The following is a 25,470-nucleotide window of genomic DNA, read 5'->3' as shown; positions in this document are numbered from 1 at the left end:
TTCATCAAGGTCAGTCTGGTACTGGGTGACATCCCCCAGCGAGGCGGCCATTCTGCTGAGACCCTCAGCCACAGATGTGATTGACTGCGTGACGCCTTGGACACCTTCACTAATGGTGCCGACATCGTGCACCAGGCTCTCCACTGCGGTCACCATCTTAGCAGTGTTGGCGTCGGTGCCACGCATTGCCGGCGACATCTCCTGCACCCGTACCCTTGGGACTCCTCCAAGCAGCTATGGATCTGCTGGAGTGATGCTGATATCTCCCTCTGAATGTCTCGGCCACACCTTAACGTCTCCATCAGCTCCGGGAAAACCTCTTCCAGAGGCTCAGCATCAGGCTGGGAGCCAGTTGGGTCCAGGGATCCAGCAAACCTCCGACTGCTGTCTCGCTTGGGAGTTCCTGCCTCCACCTAATGTACATTAGCAGCAGCAGTGTGGTGCTCACCAGATTGTGCCCCAGAAGCCTGTCCATGAACATTTCCCACCGAGGTGCGTGTATCTGCGCTGTGGGAGGGATGGGTCAGTCAATAAGGCAATAACAACCCACGTTTGACAGGTCCTCTGGGTGGAGCCAGGTGGTTCCTCACCTCTGTGGCATCCGCCAGCCTCCACGTTGGTGACCGCCCCGTCCTCAGCCATACCAGTCACCTCCAGGACCCACCACTCAAAGGTGGTGAGGATCCTGATGTCTGGCACACCACCACCAGTCTGGTGCTCTCTCGGCGATTGTGAGAGAACTTTCCCTGAGGAGACTCCGAGAGGGCATCGTTAACCAGTGCGTGGTTCACAGTGGTGGGAGGAGGGTGGAGCAAGTGTTGGGGGGTTGAAGGGGGAGGGCGGGTGGAGGAAGGGTTAGGTAGTTTGAAGAGGGAGGGGGTGGAGGAGAAAGGGTTGGGGTTTGAAGAGGGAGGATGGTGGAGGAAGGATTGGGGGATTGAAGGGGTGGGAGGTTGAGGAAAGGTTGGGGTTTGGATGTCTCCTGGTGGTAGAAAGATCACGGGGAGGGGGGTATATTGGTATCTCCTCACTCCTGCTGTCCGGTGCAGGTCATTGATTTTTTTTCGACACTGGAGGCCAGTAAGTGGTCTTACTCCACGAGCTCACAGCCTCCGCCACCTTAATCCCCGACAGCACTGGCCGCCTTGTGGCTGACTCTCCGGGACCCTCGGGGGAACAGGACATCCCTCCTGGCCTCCACAGCATCCAGCTGCCTACCCAGGTCAGCGTCCCTGAATCTTGGGGCTGCTTAAGTGCTGCTTGACCTTGTGAGCAGGGGGCTGGCGAGGGCATTGCCGGCGAATCAGCCCATGAGGCCTCGTTAAGTGGACCAATTAATGCTGTATAGTGTTGCCAGCCTCGCTGGGCCGAGCGCCGGGAAGCTCGCGGCAATTCCCACTTGCTAATACACTTAAAAATCTTTCCGGAGAATCATGCCCGACATGTTTTTAGGAAAGGGAGGGTGCGATTTAAAGGGAGCCGGGTAGCGAGCATTCAGGAGAAGATGAGAAGGAAGTCTCACAGACACTGTTATTCTCAAATGTACAATGTGCTCACTACCTGTGAGGATACAGCAAAAACCTGCTGCGCCGACAGTCACAATACACCAAGGCACAATGGCTCCAAAAGCAGTCCAAGATGGGAAAGAGCAGAATGGAAATGTGGTAGTAATAGAAGACTTCAAAGGCACTTTCTCAGTACCAAGAACAATAATTTCAAATGGTGTGTTGCCTACCTGGTGCCAGGGTAAGTGATATGACATGGCTACGCTGAACATGGAAAGGGAAGGAGAAAGTCCCTTCGTTGTGGTCCACGTTGAAATAAATGTCACAGGGAGGGAAAAGGGAGGAGGTCCTGCTGAGGAATTAAAAAGCAAAACTTTGTGGAAGGAGGCGAAGCCCCCCAGCCTGGAGGCCTGGATAAATGATATGGCTGGGTTCATAAAGTTGGAGAGGATTAAGTTCGTCTTGAGAGGGTCTGCGCAGGGGTTCTACAGGCGGTGGCAACCGTTCCTAGACTATCTCGCGGAGCGTTAGAGGAAGGTCGGTCAGCAGCAGCAGCAACCTTGGTGGGGGGGGGGGGGGGGTGGAGGGGACGTCCTGGGAGGGGGGGGAGGGAGGGGGGGAAGGGGGGACTGCCTGGGAGGGTGGATGAGCAAGGGATAACATGAAGGGTTGGGGAAACTGGCACGTACGGGTGAGGGCCAGTGTACAAAGCTGTGTAAATATATCATTTTGCCATGTATATATCTTGCTCTGCGCGATTTCTTGTTTTTTTTTGTTACGAGGTGGGCGGGGGGGGGGGGGGGGGGTTATTGTTTGTGAGGGAGAAAAATTGTGTTAAAAAACTTTAATAAATATATATTTTTTTAAAAAGCAAAACTTTGAAATCATAGAATTTATAGTGCAGAAGCAAGCCAATCGGCCCATTGAGTCTGCACTGGCCCTTGGAAAGAGCACTCTACTTAAGCTCACACCTCCACCCTATCCCCGAAACCCAGTAACCCCACCTACACCTTATTTGGACACGAAGGGCAATTTAGCATGGCCAATACACCTAATCTGCACATTTTTAGACTGTGGGAGGAAACCGGAGAACTCGGAGGAAACCCACGCAGACAAAGGGAGAACACGCAAACTCTGCACAGACAGTGACCCAAGCTTGGAATTGAACCTGGGACCCTGGAGCTGTGAAGCGACTGTGCTAACCACTGTGGTACGGTGCTGCCCATATACTCTCTGGATTATTGCCTGTACACATGCAAATTGGCAAAGGAGCAGACACATCAGAGAATTAACATGAGGATGAAGGGCTGGTTGTGGGAAAGGGGGATTCCTTTTCATTGGATACTGGCACCATTTCTGGGGACAAGAATGCATTGTACCAATGGCATGAGCTCCACCTGAGCCCTGATGGGATCCATGTCCCAGCAAAGAGGTAAATGGGGAGGGTGGGTGTTATAACCTGCCTACTTACCATTGGCTGGGGACTAATGACAATCCCACAATCCTGTGGGAGTATGAGCTTCCCCAATGAGGGTGCGGAGAAACCATTAGTAAACTCCAAGTATAAATAAAGCTGGCCAGTTTGCAACCAGCAGGAAGGAGTGTGCAGCAAGGGAAGTTGCTGCTGCTGTTATATATATATGTTATTGTAAATAAATGTTATTACTTTGTATCCTTAAAACTCGTGCTGGATTCTTTGTGGCCCTCACAAAAGTGGGAAAAGGCTTTGTACAGTGAGAGGGACTGGAGAGATCTACAGGAAAGGTAAACAGGCTAAATTCAAACAAAACACAAGGGTGAGAAAACATCAGGAAGAATAAACTAAAGGAGAACATTGATGGCAACAGGATAAGTAGTTATAGAATGGGATTTTATCATTATAAACTCCTTTTAAATTAGCTAAAATGTCAGCACAGCGATGCACAGTGTCTGTAATAAAACTAGAAGATGGAAAGCAATCATGTGTGGGGAGTAACTAGATTTATTTTTTAGCACCTGGATTTATTGAATTAGTTGAGTACATGCAGAAGAAAATTATGCTGGGACAATATACATACCTACATATAATTGTTCCTTACACTTACATTAACTATAAGGAGATTTGTGACATTCTAGGGCCGTAAAATATACTTTATTCATGTAAATTCTTTAGTATGATACGGTCATGGTTAGCACTGTTGCTTCACACCGCCAAGGTCCCAGGTTCAACTCTTGGGTCACTGTGCGCAGTCTGCACGTTCTCCCAGTGTCTGCATGGGTTTCCTGTGGCTGCTCCGGTTTCCTCCCACAAGTCATAAAAGATGTGCTGAAATTCTCCCTCAATGTACCCGAACAGGCGCCGGAATGTGGCGACTAGGGGCTTTTCACAGTAACTTCATTGCAGTGTTAATGTAAGCCTACTTGTGACAATAATAAAGATGTATTTTTATGAGGGCATTGATAAAATTGTGATAAAATGAAAAATCAAGGGAATTTAGTAATTTTGAAACCAAAGAGAAAACGCTGGAAAATCTCAGCAGATCTGGCAGCATCTGTAGGGAGAGAAAAGAGCTAACGTTTTGAGTCCAGATGACCCTTTGTCAAAGCTGTAATTTTGTAATTTTGAATGTGTTCTGCTGGGGATTTGTGACATTCTAGGGCCGTAAAAGATACTTTACCTCTGCCTGCTTTTCTTTAACTCATTAATTTAATCTGAAATTACCATTGTCACCTTCTCAGGGAATTGTGATAAAATGAAAAATCTGGGAAATTCAGTAATTTCGAACGTGTTCTGCTGGGTTTATGCTTTTATTCTTAAAAACTATTTAAAAATGGAAACTCTGTCGTGGCAGTTTGGCTGGATTGAGAGAACTCGTGCTTTTGATATGTTGATGAGCTCAGCAACCCTGTAAATAAATGTTTACCTAAGGCAAGTAGGTGACAATGGAGAAGAGAAAGTCATGGGTTTGTTTGAGTAAGCTGTTAGAGATTCAAATGAGGAGACGAGGGTGTGAACTTTACAATGACTTTGTAAAAGGTAAACTCACAAAGTGAAGGTGATTGAGGGGGATTCTGAGGAGGTTTATTTAGATAAGGGAAGATTAAAAGGGAAAACTGTCTCAGGAGCAATTTTAACGTGTGCTGGTTCGCTGTTTCGTGACCTTAGCCTGCAGCAGGAAAAGCTGTGTGAATCCCAGCAAGTTGTGTCTGTGGAAAAGCCTGCTTCAGTATCCAGCTGTACTGGCTGACATCAGAAGAAACATTGGGGTGCTATTACTGGATTAAATTCCAATAGGGTATTGTTTGGGGAGGATTAGCTCTGAAGTTAGGGAAATAAAGAGGTTTGGACCTCCTTGGCGGATTCTCCGTTTCTGAGACTAGTGTTGGCGCCAATGCAAATTCGTTGGCCTGGATTTTCCGTTCCTGTGTCTAAGTGCTGACTCCAACGTAGGACCCATGGTGTTCCACAATGGAAAAATCGCTGCCACACTCTCACCGATTCCGGTACCGGTGAGGGGCTGGCACCGGCGCTGCTTGAAACACCCGCTGAACACATGTAAAAAGGTGGGAGAATAGGCGGGTCCGTGCTGGACACGCGAAGCGCTGACAAGCTGCAGCCGCTTGTAAACCTACACCACCCACACACGTACCGACACGCACAAAAGGTTGGCGCTGGTTGTGCTGGACCGTATACCCGTCCACCCCGACCCCACAGCCCACCTCCTGGCCATCCCCCACTAATCCCCCCAGTTCTGGCAGAAGCCCCGGGAGAAGACAGGAGGGGGACCGCTGGACCTCCACCCCCTCACCATGGCCAAGCAGAGTGCCCTAGACGTGGTCGGCGGCCTGGAGGAACAGGAGGTCGCTGAGGTGGAGCAGGCAAGGAAGCGAGACCCTGCTGAGTTGCGTGTTGCAACCCCCTGCAACCACCCTCACCCCCACACCATCCTTATCCCCACACCACCACACCCCCACTCCTTCACAGCAGGCCATGGCTGGGAATGTTGGCGGAATTACCCAGGCACTGGCCGACGTGGCACAGACAGAGGGAGGTGGCCCAGTCCCACAGGGAGATGATGCAGTCACTGGTTGATTTAACACAAATCCAGAAGGTGGGGGCACAGTCGCAGCATGATGTGTGTAATCCAAGATGGAGATGGTCCACTCCCTGTGCTCCATGGCTGCGAGCATGCAGATCTTGGCCGAGACCAGAGCGGGCCTCCAGGACTGACAACGCCAGGCAGCGGGGGAGCCACAGGGGATAGTTCCCCTCGCACTCCCGACCCATAGAGTCGCCAGTGGCCATCAGGCATCCCAAGGGAGGAGGAGGGAATGAGGCCCGTGCCTGTAAATTCGGAGATTCGGCGGGGGCGGGAATCGCGCCACGCCGGTTGGCGGGCCACCCCCCCCTGCGATTCTCTGGCCCGTATGGGCCGAAGTCCCGCTGCTAGAATGCCTGCGAGCCCGCCGGCGTGGATTAAACCACCTACCTTACCGGCGGGACAAGGCAGTGTGGGCGGGGTCCTGGGGGGGAGGCGCGGGGCGATCTGGCCCTGGGGGGTGCCCCCACGGTGGCCTGGCACGCGATCGGGGCCCACCGATCCGTGGGCGGGCCTGTGCCGTGGGGGCACTCTTTTCCTTCCGCCTTCGCCACGGTCTCCACCATGGCGGAGGCAGAAGAGACTCCCTCCACAGCGCATGCGCGGGGATGCCGTGAGCGGCCGCTAACGCTCCCGCGCATGCGCCACCCGGCAATGTCACTTCCGCGCCAGCTGGCGGGGCGGAAATCAGTCCGGCGCGGGCCTAGCCCCTCAAGGTTAGGGCTCGGCCCCCAAGATGCAGAGGATTCCGCACCTTTGGGGCGGTGTGATGCCCGAATGATTTGCGCCGTTTTTGGCGCCAGTCGGCGGACATCGTGCCGATAGCGGAGAATTTCGCCCATTGTTTTGTGTTTAAAAACCACGGGCGAAATTCTCCGTTATCGGCGGAAAGTCCGCCGATCGGCGCAAAAAACGGCGCAAATCCCACTTGCGTCACGTCATAAAAATGGGACGATAGTCTCCGGCCCGAAATGGGCTAGCAGCGGCGTAACGGAATTCGCGCTTGCGCAGTGGTTCACGCCGTGCAGCGTCATACGCGCTGCATGGCGTGACGGCTCATAAGGCCGCGCAGCCCCCCCCCAACCGACCGGAACACCCGACCGCAACACCCGACTGGATGGCGGGCCGTCGCTCAGCCCTGAGGTTCGAGTCACGCGATGTGGAGGCACTCCTGGACGCGGTGGAGCAGAGGAGGGACGCCCTGTATCCTGGGCAGGGCCGCAGAGTTGCCCCACGCCACAGCCGGCGTCTGTGGAGGGAAGTGGCAGAGGCCGTCACCGCTGTGGCCCTGACACCACGGACAGGCACCCAGTGCCACAAGAAGGTGAACGACCTCGTCAGAGCAGGCAGGGTGAACCTCCCCCATATCACCCCCCTGCCCCATATCCCCCCCTCCCCCATATCCCCCATATCCCCCCTCCCCATATCCTCCCCTCCCCCATATCCCCCCTCCCCATATCCCCCCTCCCCATATCCCCCACTCCCCCATATCCACTCCCCCATATCCCCCTCCCCCATATCCCCCCTCCCCCATATCCCCCCTATCCCCCCTCCCCATATCCCCCCTCCCCCATATCCCCCATATCCCCCCTCCCCCATATCCCCCCTCCCTCATATTCCCCCTCCCCATATCCCCCCTCCCCATATCCCCCATATCCCCCCTCCCCATATCCCCCCTCCCCCATATCCCCCATATCCGCCCTCCCCCATATACCCCCTCCCCCATATCCCCCCTCCCCATATCACCCCTCCCCCATATCCCCCATATCCCCCTCCCCATATCCCCCCTCCCCCATATCCCCCCTCCCCCATATCCCCCCCTCCCCCATATCCCCCTCCCCCAAATCCCCCCTCTCCCATATCCCCCCTCCCCATATCCCCCCTCCCCATATCCCCCCTCCCCATATCCCCCTCCCCCATATCCCCCTCCCCCATATCCCCCCTCCCCCATATCCCCCCTCCCCCATATCCCCCCTCCCCCATATCCCCCCTCCCCCATATCCCCCCTACCCCATATCCCCCTCCCCCATATCCCCCCTCCCCCATATCCCCCCTCCCCCATATCCCCCATATCCCCCCTCCCCCATATCCCCCATATCCCCCCTCCCCATATCCCCCCCTCCCCCATATCCCCCCTCCCCCATATCCCCCCTCCCCCATATCCCCCATATCCCCAAGTGAATCCAGCCCTAACCTAAACCTCTGCAATGCACGCGCAACCGATGGCGTGCATTCATATACCTGCCTAACACTGTTGCCTTTGACCCCTGCCACCACCCCCCCCACAGGAGAAGCGCGCACACAACAATAGGGAGCATGTGAGGACTGGAGGAGGGCCCGCTGATGAGAGGCCACTGACCGTACACGAGGAAAGGGCCCTGGAACTGGCTGGCGGACCTGAGGACCGGGAGGTTGCTGATGCAGAGGTCGGGGGCCCACGAGCAAGTGAGCCACCAACAGCCTGTCCCCATATCCCCCCTCCCCTATATCCGCCCTCCCCCATATACCCCCTCCCCCATATCCCCCCTCCCCATATCACCCCTCCCCCATATCCCCCATATCCCCCTCCCCATATCCCCCCTCCCCCATATCCCCCCTCCCCCATATCCCCCCTCCCCCATATCCCCCTCCCCCAAATCCCCCCTCTCCCATATCCCCCCTCCCCATATCCCCCCTCCCCATATCCCCCCTCCCCATATCCCCCTCCCCCATATCCCCCTCCCCCATATCCCCCCTCCCCCATATCCCCCCTCCCCCATATCCCCCCTCCCCCATATCCCCCCTCCCCCATATCCCCCCTACCCCATATCCCCCTCCCCCATATCCCCCCTCCCCCATATCCCCCCTCCCCCATATCCCCCATATCCCCCCTCCCCCATATCCCCCATATCCCCCCTCCCCATATCCCCCCCTCCCCCATATCCCCCCTCCCCCCATATCCCCCCTCCCCCATATCCCCCATATCCCCAAGTGAATCCAGCCCTAACCTAAACCTCTGCAATGCACGCGCAACCGATGGCGTGCATTCATATACCTGCCTAACACTGTTGCCTTTGACCCCTGCCACCACCCCCCCCACAGGAGAAGCGCGCACACAACAATAGGGAGCATGTGAGGACTGGAGGAGGGCCCGCTGATGAGAGGCCACTGACCGTACACGAGGAAAGGGCCCTGGAACTGGCTGGCGGACCTGAGGACCGGGAGGTTGCTGATGCAGAGGTCGGGGGCCCACGAGCAAGTGAGCCACCAACAGCCTGTCCCCATATCCCCCCTCCCCTATATCCCCCTCCCCCGTATCACCTGATCACTACCTGATTCTAACCATGCATGCTTCATTGTGTATCGCAGGACCAAACGTCGAGGCACCCATCCCCGCAGATGCACAACGCCTGCAGGATGCACCTCGGAGATCACAGGAGACGGAGAGACCCGCACCCTCCAGCATGCGACGCCCGCAGGATGCCCCTCGGAGACCACGGGAGACGGAGAGACCCGGACCCTCCAGCATGCGACGCCCGCAGGATGCCCCTCGCACACCACGGGAGACGGAGAGACCCGGACCCTCCAGCATGCGACGCCTGCAGGATGCCCCTCGCACACCACGGGAGGCGGAGAGACCTGGAGCAACAGGGAGACGACACCCCCGTCACGTGCGGGAGCGACCACCCAGCGATGAGGGGGGCAGCCACAGGCCCCCGTCACATCCGAGCCAGGACACCACTACCCAGGACACCACTATCCAGGACACCCCTACCCGGGACACCACTACCCAGGACACCCCTACCCGGGACAGCAGTACCCGGGACAGCACTACCCAGGACACCCCTACCCGGGAAGACGAAATACCGGACAGTGACTCAGAGTGGATGGGTGGAGACGAACCCCCACCCCAAAGTGCCATGGAGTCAGAGTGGGACGAAGAGCACGACACAACGCCACTGCTGTCACCAACACCCTCCACCATCGCAGAAACACTCACCACGGTTGGGCACTTTAGTGATGAGGCGTCTGGTACATTCACTGGTGCGCTCAACACAGCCGTCCCGGTACAGCAGGTGGAGGTAGGAGCAGCAGAGGGACCGGGCGGTCGGAGGGCAGCCCAGGCCAAGCGAACATCTGCCGCCCAGATGGATCCCGGGTTCCTGCAGTTACCACACCCACACATAGATCCGATGCAACCACCGACACGGAGACGAGCGAATAGGGTGACGGGTGGCTTGCGGCGGCTGCGGTCGCAGGTGGAGGAGTCCACCCGCGTCCAGGAGCTGGGAGTGGTCCCGGCCATGCGTGCCACCCAGGCTGACACCGCACGGGTGGCGTCCGCGGTGGAGGCAATGGGTGCGACGGTGTCAGACATGGGGAACGGTTTGCGAGGCCTGGGGCCTTGCGTGCAGGCGGCGTCTGTGGCCCAGGAAATGGCTGCCCTGTCACAGGAGGCCATGAGCCAGTGCCAGCGCCAGATGGCAGAGGCGCTCAACGCCATAGCCCAGTCTCAGCAGGCCATGGCCCAGTCTCAGCAGGCCATGGCCCAGTCTCAGCAGGCCATGGCCCAGTCTCTGCAGGCCATAGCCCAGTCTCTGCATGCCATGGCCCAGTCTCTGCAGGCCATGGCCCAGTCTCAGCAGGCCATCGCTGAGGGCATCGGCGCCAGTGGCCATGTGCGAGCCGGCGTCGCACTGTCACAGACAGGGTTTGACAACACCCTGGGCTCCATGGCTGCAAACCTGCAGACCCCTGTCGATACCAGCACGGGCCTCCAGGACTGGCAGCGCCAGATGTCGGGGGGGCGTTGGATGGCCAGTCCGTTCGCATCCCCCACCCATGTAGAGGCCTGGGGGCCATCGGGCACCCCGAGGGAGGAGGAGGTGGTGTGATCCGTCCCGGCTCCCTCTGTAGGGGAGGTCCCGGTACACCGCGACACCTCGGACTCCCCCCCTTCCGTCCCAGGTGCATCGGGTGGGCAACGGGCAGGACAGGCTGGCAGCTCGCCATCCCAGTCGCCCGGGCCGCAGCCTGGCCCATCTAGGCCAGGACGCCCCAGGAAACGGCCGCCAAAGGGATCCAGTGTCAGAGGGCAGGAATCACAGGAGTCCACCTCCAGTTCTGCTGTACCGTCTGGGGAACCACGTAGACGTAGTCAAAGGGCCCGTAAGGCCAAACAATTAGACACTGAGTAAGTTGGCACGGCTGCAGGGCACAGATGAGTTTTAGGGGCTAGGGCACGTGCATGAACTCCTTTCGTTATTAAAGTCAATGTTACACCTACCGAAGCTGCCTTTGTGCTCTGTCCAAAGTGTGCGGGCGTGTCATGTACGTTGAGCGCAAGTGTGTGTGTGAGGGGTGGTCTTACCTCAGCCCCAGGTGAGTCTGCCCCCTTCCCCCTGGGCCGCCATCAACATCCCCCAGGCAGAGGACGGGACCGTGCGCTGCAGTGTCACAGCCGCGTGCGGAGTGTAGGGAAGGTAAATGAGGTGTTTAAGACCTTTTATGAGAGGTTATATAGGTCTCAACCCCCTGTTCGCGTTGGCAATTGAACCACTGGCCATAGCGCTGAGAGACTCTAAGAAATGGAGGGGGGTGGTTAGAGGGGGTAGAGTGATATGGAAGCCCGGCGAACCACACACATATGTTTTGATCGTGTCCAGCACTGGAGGAGTATTGGAGGGGAGTGGCCGGAGTGATCTCGAAGGTGGTGAAGGTCCGGGTCAAGCCAGGCTGGGGGTTAGTTATATTTGGGGTAGCGGATGAGCCGGGAGTGCAGGAGGCGAAAGAGGCCGATATTCTGGCCTTAGCGTCCCTGATAGCCCGGCGAAGGATCTTACTCATGTGGAAGGAAGCGAAACCCCCCGGCGTGGAGGCCTGGATAAACGATATGGCAGGGTTCATAAAGCTGGAACGGATGAAGTTTGCGCTGAGAGGATCGGCTCAGGGGTTCTACAGGCGGTGGCAACCGTTCCCTGACTATCTAGCGGAAGGTTAGGGGAAAATAGATAGCCAGCAGCAGCATCCCAGAAAGAGGGCGGGGGGAGGGAGGGAGGGAAGGGGGCAACTTGTTTTTTGTTCTAGTTGGGGTGGAGGGGGGGGAAGCACCATTTCTTGTTACTTTGTTCGTTCACTACTTTATTTAAACAATGTTATCTATTAATTATTGTGTTACCGGTTTTGTTGATTTGTAAGGGGGAAAAATTGTGTTTGAAAACTTTAATAAAATATATTTTAAAAAGAAAAAGAAAATGACTGGGACATGCTGTGCAGCGCATCGGCAATGCCCACCTATGACTGCGACAAGCTCTGCAGCCCCTCGGCCATGCCCATCTGAGAGCAGAACATGTCCCGCCGAACCTCATCAAGGTCAGCCTGGTACTGGGTGACATCATCCAGCGAGGAAGACGTTCTGTCGAGAACCTCCCCATGGCCGTCACAACTGAGCAACGCCTTGGACACCTTTACTCATGGTGACGGCATCATGCACCAGGCTCTCCACTGCAGTCATCACCCTAGCAGTGTTGGCCTCGGTGCCACGCATTGCCGACGACATCTCCAGCACCTGTACCATCTGTGACTCCTCCAAGGGGCAATAGTTCTGCTGGAGTGACGCTGGCATCTCCTTCTGAATGGCTCGGCCGCTCCCTAATGTCTCCAACAGCTCAGGCTAACTCTGTTCCTGGGGCGCAACATCAGGCTGGGACCCAGCTGGGCCCAGGGATCCAGCAGACCTCCGACTGCTGTCACGCCTGGGGGTTCCTGCCTCCACCTGATGGACATCAGCAGCAGTGTGGTGCTCACCAGGTTGTTTCCCAGAAGCCTGTCCACTAACATTTCCCACCGAGGTGCGTGTATCTGCGCTGGTGAAGGGTGGGGATGACAGCTGTGCTGCAACTATTACGGTGGCATCTTTGGAGCTCTCCTCCGAGATGGTGTCCTGGGAGGCTGGAGAGGGGGCCACCCGGGATGGGTCGGCTGGAGGACCTGTGGGAGACTGGACATGTGGTCAGTGGGAGGGACGGGTCAGTCAGTAAGGCAATAAAAACTCAGGTTCTACAGATAGAGCCCGTTAGTTCCTCACCTCCGCGGTGTCCGCCAGCCTCCGCATTGGTGACCGCACTGTCCTTGACCACACTCATCACCTACTCGAAGGAAATGTGGTAGTAATAGAAGACTTCATAGTCACTTCCTCAGCACCCAGAACAATAATTTCCATGTGTTGCCGACCTGGTGCCAGGGTAAGGGATACGTCATGGCTGAGATGAACATGGAAAGGGAAGGAGAAAATCCAGTCGTTGTGGTCCATGTTGAAATAAATGTCACCGAGAGGGAAAAGGGAGGAGGTCCTGCTGAGGAATTAAAAAGCAGAATTTTAAAATAATTTCTGGATTATTGCCAGAGCCACATGCATAGAAACATAGAAGATAAGAGCAGGAGGAGGCCAATCAGCCCTTCAAGCCTGCTCCGCCATTCGGCACGAAGGTCCAACTCAATAGCCTGATCTTGCTTTCTCCCCGTAATCCTTGATCCCATTTGCCTCACGTGCTATGTCTCGCTGCCTCTTGAGTATATTCAATGTCTTAGCTTCAACTACTTCCTGTGATAATGAATTCCACAGGCTCGCCGCTCTATGGGTGAAGAAATGTCTCCTCATCGCTCTCATAAGTGGTCTACCTGAATCCTCAGACGGTGACCGCTGGTTCTGGACACATCACCATTGGGAACATCCTCCCTGTCTTCACTCTGTCCAGTCCTGTTAGAATTTTCTAAGTATCTATGAGAACCCCTTCAAAGGAGCAGACACATCAGGGGAATGAACATGAGGAGGAAGGGTTTGTTGTGGCAAAGGAAGGGTTCATTTTCTTTTTAAAAAAAATATATATTTATTAAAGTTTTTTAACACAATTTTTCTCCCTTACAAACAATAACCCCCCCCTCGTAACAAAAAAAAACGAGAAATCGCGCAGAGCAAGATATATACATGGCAAAATGATATATTTACACAGCTTTGTACACTGGCCCTCACCCGTACGTGCCAGTTTCCCCAACCCTTCATGTTATCTCTTGCTCATCCACTCTCCCAGGCAGTCCCCCCTTCCCCCCCAAGGTTGCTGCTGCTGCTGACCGACCTTCCTCTAACGCTCCGCGAGATAGTCTAGGAACGGTTGCCACCGCCTGTAGAACCCTTGCGCAGACCCTCTCAAGGCGAACTTAATCCTCTCCATTGAGAACGCAGCCATATCATTTATCCAGGCCTCCAGGCTGGGGGGCTTCGCCTCCTTCCACATTAGCAAGATCCTTCGCCGGGCTACTAGGGACGCAAAGGCCAGAATGCCGGCCTCTTTCGCCTTCTGCACTCCCGGTTTGTCCACTACTCCAAATATTGCTAGCCCCCAGCTTGGCTTGACCCGGACTTTCACCACCAGAGATATTGCTCCCGCCACCCCTCTCCAGAACCCCTCCAGTGCCGGGCATGACCAAAACATATGGACATAGTTCGCCGGCTCCCTGAGCACCTTCCACATCTGTCCTCTACCCCAAAGAACCTACTCAACCTCGCCCCCGTCAAGTGCGCTCTGTGGACCACCTTAAATTGTATCAGGTTGAGCCTGGCACACGAGGAGGAGGAATTAACCCTACCTAGGGCATCAGCCCACATACCGTCCTCGATCTCCCCCAGCTCCTCCTCCCATTTACCCTTCAACTCTTCTACCAGTGCTTCCCCCTTTTCTTTCAACTCCTGGTGTATTTCCGACACCTTGCCCTCCCGACCCATACACCCGAGATCACCCTATCTTGAACTTCTTGTGCCGGGAGCAACGGGAATTCCCTCACCTGTCGCCTCACAAAAGCCCTCACCTGCATATATCTAAAGGCATTTCCCGGGGGTAACTCGAACTTCTCCTCCAGTGCCCCTAGGCTCGCAAACCTCCCATTGATGAACAGGTCCCCCATTCTTCCAATCCCCGCCCGATGCCAGCTCTGGAACCCCCCGTCCATCTTCCCCGGGACAAACCGATGGTTACCCCTGATCGGGGACCACACCGATGCTCCCATTGCACCCCGGTGCCATCTCCACTGGCCCCAGATCCTTAGCGTTGCCACCACCACAGGGCTCGTGGTATACTTTGTCGGCGAGAGCGGCAGTTGTGCCGTCACCAACGCCCCCAGGCTCGTTCCTTTACAGGACGCCATCTCCATCCTCTTCCATGCCGCCCCCTCTCCCTCCATAACCCACTTGCGGATCATCGCCACATTTGCTGCCCAGTAGTAGCTCCCCAGGTTTGGCAGCGCCAACCCTCCTCGGTCCCTACTGCATTCCAGGAACGCTCTCCTTACTCTCGGGGTCTTATTCGCGGAAGGGTTCATTTTCATTGGATACTGGCACCATTTCTGGGTCAAGAATGCATTATACCAATGGCATGGGCTCCACCTGACCCCTGATGGGACCCGTGTCCTAGCAAAGAGGTAAATGGGGAGGGTGGGAAAAGGCTTTGTACAGTGAGAGGGACTAGACAGATCTACAGGAAAGGTAAACAGGCTAAATTCAAACAAAACACAAGGGTGAGAAAACATCAGGAAGAATAAACTAAAGGAGAACATTGATGGCAACAGGATAAGTAGTTATAGAATGGGATTCTAAAAAGATGGTTGAACAAGAAGTCGATTAAATCCTTTTAAATGAGCTAAATTGTCAGCACAGCAATGCACAGTGTCTAATAAAACAAGAGGACGGAAAGCAATCATGTGTGGGGAGGAATTAGACATCGGCATCTGGATTTATTGAATTACCTAGGTACAATGCAGAGGAAAATTAAGCAAGGACATCACATAGCTATGTAATTGTTTCTTGCACTTAGGTTAACTGTGAGGGGTTTTGTGACATTCTAGGGCCGCAAAAGATACTTTATACGTGTAAATTCTTTATTATGAAGGCGTCTGTCTGCTTTTTGAAAAATTCATTAATTTAATCTGAGATTGCCATTGTCATTTTTTCAGGGAATTGTGATAAAATGAAAATTCAGGGAAATTCAGTAATTTCGAACGTGTTCTGCTGGGTATATGCTTTTATTGTTAAAAACTATTTAAAAATGGAAACTATCTTGTGGCAGATTGCTGGATTGAAAGAATTCGTGCTTTTGATATGTTGATGAGTTTAGCAACCCTGTAAATAAATGTTTACCGAAGGCAAGTTGGTAACAATGGAGCATAGAAAGTCGTGGGTTTGTTTGAGTAAGGTGTTAGAGATTCAAATGAGGCGACCAGATGTGAACTTTACAATGACTTTGTAAAAGCTAAATACACAAAGTGAAGGTGATTAAGGGGGATTCTGAGGAGGTTTATTCAGATAAGGGAAGATTAAAAGGGAAAGCACTGGGTTGGATTCTCCCCCCACCCCGCCACATTTCTGCCCCGACCCGCCGGCGGGTATCTCCGTTACACTGGCCAGTCAATGGGGTTTCCCATTGTGGGGCAGCCCCACTCAGCCGGGAAACCCTCAGGCGCCGGCAAAACGGAGAACCCGCCGGTGGAGAGTCCAGCCCATTGTCTCAGGAGCAATTTTAACGTGTGCTGGTTCGCTGTTTCGTGACCTCAGCCTGCAGCAGGAAAAGCTGTGTGAATCCCAGCAAGCTGTGTCTGTGGAAAAGCCTGCTTCAACATCCAGCTGTTCTGTCTGACTTCTTGATTATCTCAGGGAACTGCATATTAGAGTGAGACAAGCTTTCTCACTGTAATCTGCAGATTTTCCAAAAAGTGATCCCACCCACAATGGGTGGGCTTTACATTGCGATGTCTCAAAAGATCGCATTATGTCTCACAAGGTGTGGTGAGTCAGGTAGATTCTGGGAGTGGGGTCTCCTGGCAGTTACCGGCCACTTGGGCTGCGGTGCGCTGCATTTCAGGTGCAGAATGTTGCTGCCGGGACTAAACTGCATGTGGCTTGCGTTTGCATTGGGGGCGCTATTTGGGAAGCGAGTCAAGATATGCAAATAGGCAGCACTCTGTCGACGTGAGTCTAGAGCATTCCTGCTGGGGTCTGATTCCCTGGAGCCGGAATTGGTGCTGGAGATGCTGAAAAGCTGGAGCTGTTTATAAGCACTCTACTCCCCACACACTCTCATCCCAGCCAAGAAGATGGCTCCAAGAAGACCAGTGCTGAGATTCACAGTAAGAGCTTGATCGAATGCTGGATACGGTGGAGAGGAGGAACACCCTCTTGTAATAATAATAATCTTTATTGTCACAGTAGGCTTACATTAGCACTGCAGTGAAGTTACTGTGAAAATCCTCTAGTTTCCACATTCCGACACCTATTCAGGTACACAGAGGGAGAATTCAGAATATTCAATTCACCGAACAGCACGTCTTTCGGGACTTGTGGGAGGAAACCGGAGCACCCGGAGGAAACCCACACAGACACCGGGAGAGCGTGCAGACCCCACACAGACAGTGACCTAAGCCAGGAGGTTCCCCTCCATGCCACTCACCACGCTGACTTGGAAATATATCGTTGTTCCTTCAGTGTCGCTGGGGCAACATCCTGGAATTCCCTTCCGAACAGCACAGTGGGTGCACCTACACTTCAAGGACTACAGCAGGTCAAGAAGGCAAATCACCACCACCTTCTGAAGGGCAACTAGGGCTGGGCAATAAATGCTGGCCTAACCAGCGATGCCCATATCCCATAAAATGAATTTTAGAAATATTTAATGTACAGAGCCATGTCTGCTCTCCAAATCTCCAAGACAACTTACTTGCCTAATATTATCCTTTTCACCATAGATGGTATTCAACTCTTGGTAAGCAGCAATGGTGAATTCTACCAAGCCTTTTGTGACATGACCAGTAATGGAGGTGGTTGGACTCTTGTTGCAAGCATCCACGAGAACAACATATACGGGAAATGCACCAATGGAGACCGCTGGTCCAGCCAACAAGGGAACAATGTTAATAACCCAGCAGGAGAAAGGTCATGGGCTAACTATGCAACGTTTGGTTCACCAGAAGGAGCAACAAGTGATGACTTCAAGGTAATGAGCTTTTGCAAAATCTCTTTATTTTAAAAATACGGGGTTCATAATGGCTGATGTTAATGGGACAGCTGAACAAAGCTGAAGCAATGAAGACAAATGTGGAAAGAATGGGAATTCTAACTGGAGGAGCTGGGGGTGGCTTTGTAATAAAAGAGGAAGGACATCTATTGAACTGTCCCATTCAGTTTTGCAGCCCAATTGCCTCATTTCACTTGCCTCTTGTAGTCTTGCTGATTCACTAATTAACTATCTCTTAGGAAGAGAAATTGTGCAGAAAATTCCCTCCTATTTGACTCCGTGAGATGACAATGTGGGTGACACAATCCACTGCCTATTGAAGGTTGTTATTTAAATGCAAGTCCCTGATGTTGCAACAGAAGTCTTCTGAAGAAGAAAAAGGCTCCAAAATTACTTAATTAAAACAAATTGTATTTTTATCTAATGTAGACGAGGAATTGATAACCTCCCAGGGGTTAGAAATAAGGAAAGTTCATGCTCCTAACAAGTTGAAGGGGGAAAGTCATCTCAGTAATTTCCTGATGACATTGAACAAATATGACCGAGAGCCTGTCCAAGTGAAATTGATAATTAAATAGATAGACTAAGAGAGGGCAGATGGTTTTTAGTAGTTCAGAATAGAGGTCATAACGTTCCACAAAGTGGAAAGTTAATACGAAGGAAATGAAAGATTACGGGAAGTGAATTAACAAAGGAACAAAGATGATGCAGAAATGTAAGTACTGGGGCGAAATTCTCCATTATCGGCGGAAAGTCCGCCGATCGGCGCAAAAAACGGCGCAAATCCCACTTGCGTCACATCATAAAAATGGGCCGATAGTCTGCGGCCCGAAATGGGCTAGCAGCGACGTAACGGGATCCGCGCTTGCGCAGTGGTTCACGCCGTGCAGCGTCATACGCGCTGCACGGCGTGACAGCTCATAAGGCCGCGCAGCTCCCCCCCACCCGACCGGAACAGCCGACCGCAACACCCGACTTGATGGCTGGCCGTCGCTCAGCCCCGAGGTTCGAGTCACGCGATGTGGAGGCGCTCCTGGACGCGGTGGAGCAGAGGAGGGACGCCCTGTATCCCGGGCACGGCCGCAGAGTTGCCCCACGCCACAGACGGCGTCTGTGGAGGGAGGTGGCAGAGGCCGTCACCGCTGTGGCCCTAACACCACGGACAGGCACCCAGTGCCACAAGAAGGTGAACGACCTCGTCAGAGCAGGCAGGGTGAGCCTCCCCATATCCCCCATATCCCCCCCTCCCCATATCCCCCCTCCCCCATATTCCCCCATATTCCCCCATATCCCCCCTCCCCCATATCCCCCCTCCCCCATATCCCCCTCCCCATATCCCCCATATCCCCCCTCCCCATATCCCCCCCTCCCCCATATCCCCCATATCCCCCCCTCCCCCATATCCCCCCTCCCCCATATACCCCCCTCCCCCATATACCCCCTCCCCTATCCCCCCTCCCCATATCCCCCCTCCCCCATATCCCCCCTCCCCCATATCCCCCTCCCCATATCCCCCCTCCCCCATATCCCCCCTCCCCCATATCCCCCCTCCCCCATATACCCCCTCCCCCATATCCCCATATCCACCCTCCCCCATATCCCCCAAATCCCCCCTCCCCCATATCCCCCTCCCCCATATCCCCCCTCCCCCATATCCCCCTCCCCCATGTCCCCCATATCCCCCCTCCCCCATATCCCTCCCTCCCCCATATCCCCCCCTCCCCCATATCCCCCATATCCCCCCCATATCCCCCCTCCCCCATATCCCCCCTCCCCCATATCCCCCATATCCCCCCTCCCCCATATCCCACCTCCCCATATCCCCCATATCCCCCCTCCCCCATATCCCCCATATCCCCCCTCCCCCATATCCCCCATATCCCCCCTCCCCCATATCCCCCCTCCCCCATATCCCCCCATATCCCCCCTCCCCCATATCCCCCCTCCCCCATATCCCCCATATCCCCCCTCCCCCATATCCCCCCTCCCCCATATCCCCCCTCCCCCATATCCCCCCTCCCCCATATCCCCCATATCCCCCCTCCCCCATATCCCCCCTCCCCCATATCCCCCATATCCCCCCCTCCCCCATATCCCCCATATCCCCAAGTGAATCCAGCCCTAACCTTAACCTCTGCAATGCACGCGCAACCGATGGCGTGCATTCATATACCTGCCTAACACTGTTGCCTTTTACCCCTGCCACCACCCCCCCCCCCCCCACAGGAGAAGCGCGCACACAACAATAGGGAGCATGTGAGGACTGGAGGAGGGCCCGCTGATGAGAGGCCACTGACCGTACACGAGGAAAGGGCCCTGGAACTGGCTGGCGGACCTGAGGACCGGGAGGTTGCTGATGCAGAGGTCGGGGCCCCACGTGCAAGTGAGCCACCAACAGCCCGTCCCCATATCCCCCCTCGCCTATATCCCCCTCCCCCGTATCACCTGATCACTGCCTGATGCCTAACCATGCATGCTTCATTGTGTATCGCAGGACCAAACGTCCAGGCACCCATCCCCGCAGATGCACACCGCCCGCAGGATGCCCCTCGGAGACCACGGGAGACGGAGAGACCCGCGCCCTCCAGCATGCGACGCCCGCAGGATGCCCCTCGGAGACCACGGGAGACGGAGAGACCCGGACCCTCCAGCATGTGACGCCCGCAGGATGCCCCTCGAACACCACGGGAGACGGAGAGACCCGCACCCTCCAGCATGCGACGCCCGCAGGATGCCCCTCGGAGACCACGGGAGACGGAGAGACCCGCACCCTCCAGCATGCGACGCCCGCAGGATGCCCCTCGGAGACCATGGGAGACGGAGAGACCCGGACCCTCCAGCATGCGACGCCCGCAGGATGCCCCTCGGAGACCATGGGAGACGGAGAGACCCGGACCCTCCAGCATGCGACGCCCGCAGGATGCCCCTCGCACACCACGGGAGACGGAGAGACCTGGAGCAACAGGGAGATGACACCCCCGTCACGTGCGGGAGCGACTACCCAGCGATGAGGGGGGCAGCCACAGGCCCCCGTCACATCCGAGCCAGGACACCACTACCCAGGACACCACTATCCAGGACACCCCTACCCGGGACACCACTACCCAGGACACCCCTACCCGGGACAGCACTACCCAGGGCACCCCTACCCGGGACACCACTACCCAGGACACCCCTACCCGGGACAGCACTACCCGGGACAGCACTACCCGGGACAGCACTACCCGGGACAGCACTACCCAGGACACCCCTACCCGGGAAGACGAAATACCGGACAGTGACTCAGAGTGGATGGGTGGAGACGAACCCCCACCCCAAAGTGCCATGGACTCAGAGTGGGACGAAGAGCACGACACAACGCCACTGCTGTCACCAACACCCTCCACCATCGCAGGAGCACTCACCACAGTTGGGCACTTTAGTGATGAGGCGTCTGGTACACTCACTGGTGCGCACAACACAGCCGTCCCGGTACAGCAGGTGGAGGTAGGAGCAGCAGAGGGACCGGGCGGTCGGAGGGCAGCCCAGGCCAAGCGAACATCTGCCGCCCAGATGGATCCCGGGTTCCTGCAGTTACCACACCCACACATAGATCCGATGCAACCACCGACACGGAGACGAGCGAATAGGGTGACGGGTGGCTTGCGGCGGCTGCGGTCGCAGGTGGAGGAGTCCACCCACGTCCAGGAGCTGGGAGTGGTCCTGGTCATGCGTGCCACCCAGGCTGACACCGCACGGGTGGCGTCCGCGGTGGAGGCAATGGGTGCGACGGTGTCAGACATGGGGAACGGTTTGCGAGGCCTGGGGCCTTCCGTGCAGGCGGCGTCTGTGGCCCAGGAAATGGCTGCCCTCTCACAGGAGGCCATGAGCCAGTGCCAGTGCCAGATGGCAGAGGCGCTCAACGCCATAGCCCAGTCTCAGCAGGCCATGGCCCAGTCTCAGCAGGCCATGGCCCAGTCTCAGCAGGCCATAGCCCAGTCTCTGCAGGCCATGGCCCAGTCTCTGCAGGCCATGGCCCAGTCTCAGCAGGCCATCGCTGAGGGCATCGGCGCCAGCGGCCATGTGCGAGCTGGCGTCGCACTGTCGCAGACAGGGTTCGAGAACCCCCTGGGCTCCATGGCTGCAAACCTGCAGACCCCTGTCGATACCAGCACGGGCCTCCAGGACTGGCAGCGCCAGATGTCGGGGGCGCGTCGGATGGCCAGTCCGTTCGCATCCCCCACCCATGTAGAGGCCTGGGGGCCATCGGGCACCCCGAGGGAGGAGGAGGTGGTGTGGTCCGTCCCGGCTCCCTCTGTAGGGGAGGTCCCGGTACACCGCGACACCTCGGACTCCCCCCCTTCCGTCCCAGGTGCATCGGGTGGGCAACGGGCAGGACAGGCTGGCAGCTCGCCATCCCTGTCGCCCGGGCCGCAGCCTGGCCCATCTAGGCCAGGACGCCCCAGGAAACGGCCGCCAAAGGGATCCAGTGTCAGAGGGCAGGAATCACAGGAGTCCACCTCCAGTTCTGCTGTACCGTCTGGGGAACCACGTAGATGTAGTCAAAGGGCCCGTAAGGCCAAACAATTAGACACTGAGTAAGTTGGCACGGGTGCAGGGCACAGATGAGTTTTAGGGGCTAGGGCACGTGCATGAACTCCTTTGGTTATTAAAGTCAATGTTACACCTACCGAAGCTGCCTTTGTGCTCTGTCCAAAGTGTGCGGGCGTGTCATGTACGTTGAGCGCAAGTGTGTGTGTGACGGGTGGTCTTACCTCAGCCCCAGGTGAGTCTGCCCCCTTCCCCCTGGGCCGCCATCAACATCCCCCGGGCAGAGGACGGGACCGTGCGCTGCAGTGTCACAGCCGCATGCAGGGATGGTCCGGGTGGATGGTGGTACTGTGGCCATGGGTCAGACATAGTCCAACAATGTAGAGCCAGGAGCTCATCGGAGGCGGGTTGTCATCATCCTCCATGGCCTGCGATAGACACGCGTCCACCCGCAACTGGGTGAGCCCGGCCCGTTGTGCCGCCGGTGGATCGGCAATTGGGGGTGGGGGGTGGTGTGCATGCGGGTGGGGTGTGTGGGGTTGGGGAGGGGGGTGAGGGTGCTGGGTGGGTGGATGGGTGGGGGGTGTGGGTGGTCGGCTGTTGTCATGGTGTGCGGTCTGTGGCCATACTACCCGATTCCCACGCCCATCTAGTCAGTGAAGCGGGCATCTGTCCCGTGCCCGCTGGGCCAGCTGGTAACGGTGGACAGCCACCCGCCTGTGTCTACCCCGTCTGCCCTGACCATTGCCCCCCATCCCCCTCATCTGGGGAGGACTGGGCCTCTTCCTGCTGCTCCTCCACTCCGCCTTCCTCTGCCTGCGGCACATCGCCCCTCTGCTGGGCTATGTTGTGCAGGACGCAGCACACCACAATGATGCGGCCGACCCTATCTGACCGATACTGGAGGGCGCCCCCAGAGAGGTCCAGGCACCTGAAACGCATCTTCAGCACGCCAAAGCACCTCTCGATCACTCCCCTTGTCGCTACATGGGCATCATTGTAGCGGTTCTCCGCCTCATTGCATGGCCTCCGTATAGGCGTCATCAGCCACGATCGCAATGGGTAGCCCCTGTCGCCCAGCAACCAGCCCCTCAGCCGGAGATGGCGTCCCTCGTACATGCCGGGGATGGATGACCGCGACAACACGAATGAGTCGTGTACACTGCCTGGGTGACGGGCGCAGACGTGCAGGATCATCATGCGGTGGTCGCAGACCACCTGTACGTTCATTGAATAGGTCCCCTTCCTATTAGTGAACACGGCCCTGTTCTCTGCAGGTGGCCGCACGGCGACGTGCATCCCATCGATCGCGCCCTGGACCATGGGGAATCCGGCAACGGCAGAGAAGCCCACGGCCCGGGCATCTTGGCTGGCCCGGTCCACGGGGAAGCGGATGTAGCGGTGCGCCATGGCATAAAGGGCATCTGTCACTGCCCGGATGCACCGATGCACCGATGTCTGCGATATGCCGGACAGGTCCCCACTCGGTGCCTGGAATGACCCCGTTGCATAAAAGTTCAGGGCCACCGTAACCTTGACGGACACGGGGAGAGGGTGTCCCCCGCCAGTGCCACGCGGTGACAGGTGTGCCAGCAGGTGGCAGATGTGTGCCACGGTTTCCCGGCTCATCCGGAGTCTCCTCCTGCATTCCCGGTCCGTGAGGTCCTGGTATGACTGCCGGGGCCGGTACACACGGGGCGCCCTCGGGTGCCTCCGTTGCCGTGGGGCCGCGACGTCCTCCTCCCCCTCCTCGTCCTGTCGGTCAGGTTTCCCTCCAGCCTGGGCGGCTGCCGCCTGCCCCTCTGCGGCAGCCTGCGCCGCCTCTCTGGCACGCTCCTCCTCCTCCTCCTCCTCATCCAGGGCAACATAGACATGAGCAGCTGCCACCACGGCGGCCAACATCGCTGGATGGTCTGAAAACATGACGGCCTGGTGGGGGGGAGGGGAACGACGACATGTCATCATTGCCCATATCCCCTCCTCCCCCCAGCCAGGTGGCATGGACCGCATGGGTCCAACTGTTGGAGGCTGGCACCTGGCCAGGTGGACCAACTCATTTGCCCTCCCATCACCCACCCCGGCACGGACCCCCTCCCCAACCCCCAACCTCCACCCCAGCACGGACCCCCAACCTCCACCCCAGCACGGACCCCCCCCCCCAACCTCCACCCTGGCACGGACCCCCTCCCCAACCTCCACCCCAGCACGGACCCCCACCCCCCCAACCTCCACCCCGGCACGGACCCCCTCCCCAACCTCCACCCCGGCACGGACCCCCCCAACCCCCAACCTCCACCCCGGCACGGACCCCCTCCCCAACCTCCACCCCAGCACGGACCCCCCCCCAACCTCCACCCCGGCACGGACCCCCTCCCCAACCTCCACCCCAGCACGGACCCCCCCCCAACCTCCACCCCGGCACGGACCCCCTCCCCAACCCCCAACCTCCACCCCAGAACAGGACCCCCCCCAACCCCCAACCTCCACCCCGACACGGACCCCCTCCCCAACCTCCACCCCAGCACGGACCCCCCCTAACCCCCAACCTCCACCCCAGCACGGACCCCCCCTCCCAACCTCCACCCCGCACGGACCCCCCCCCCAACCTCCACCCCAGCACGGACCCCCCCCCCATCTCCACCCCGGCACGGACCCCCTCCCCAACCCCCAACCTCCACCCCGGCACGGACCCCCTCCCGGCACTCCCCCGGAGCCCAGCCTACTCTAACCACCCCCCCCCGCCGCACACACACACAAGCCGAGACACACCTCTCCTCACGCAATCAGTCTGCGGCCACGCCATTTCCTGCCCAGAGCCAACCCCCCAAGCCGTCACTCACCTCCTCGCTGGTCGGCGTGAGCCTGGAGCACCGGGTCACGCCGATGAAAAGGAGGTTTGATTCACGTCGACGTGAACGGTCATCACGTCGACGGGACTTCGGCCCATCCGGAAGGGAGAATATCGGCAGGCCGAAAATCGGCTGCCTTGTGCAGACCCGTGACATTCTCCGCGGCAGCGGCGCCATTAACGCCCCGCCGACTTTTCTCCCTTCGGAGACTTCGGCGGGGGCGGGATTCACGGCGGCCAACGGGCATTCTCCGACCCGGCGGGGGGTCGGAGAATGACGCCCCTGATCTCTGACTGAAGCAATGGCCGGGATTCTGCGTTCCCTGCTGTTAAAATCGGGAATGCTGATTGGGCGGAGAATCGTGTGCTGGCTGAAAAATGAGATCGGCACCGGCCGGCTTTCTCCGGATCCACCCCACCGGGCAAAGCGGGATTCCCACCCGGCAGTGACGAGAACATTGCAAACAGTC

The 25,470-nt window shown here is 57.0% G+C and overlaps 1 protein-coding gene across 1 annotated transcript in view; it reads left to right on the top strand.

Moving 5' to 3' along the window:
* LOC140398170 (intelectin-1a-like) overlaps positions 1 to 25,470 on the top strand; it is a 71,693-nt gene that overhangs the window by 4,740 nt on the left and 41,483 nt on the right. Inside the window, exon 3 of the mRNA XM_072486517.1 lies at positions 17,354 to 17,601. Within this exon, the coding sequence (XP_072342618.1) occupies positions 17,354 to 17,601 (248 nt within the window). The remainder of the gene's footprint in view (positions 1 to 17,353; positions 17,602 to 25,470) is intronic.

The sequence above is a fragment of the Scyliorhinus torazame genome, chromosome 2 (genome assembly GCF_047496885.1).
Source record: "Scyliorhinus torazame isolate Kashiwa2021f chromosome 2, sScyTor2.1, whole genome shotgun sequence".
NCBI lineage: Eukaryota > Metazoa > Chordata > Chondrichthyes > Carcharhiniformes > Scyliorhinidae > Scyliorhinus > Scyliorhinus torazame.
This window is presented reverse-complemented; position numbering and strand designations above follow the sequence as displayed.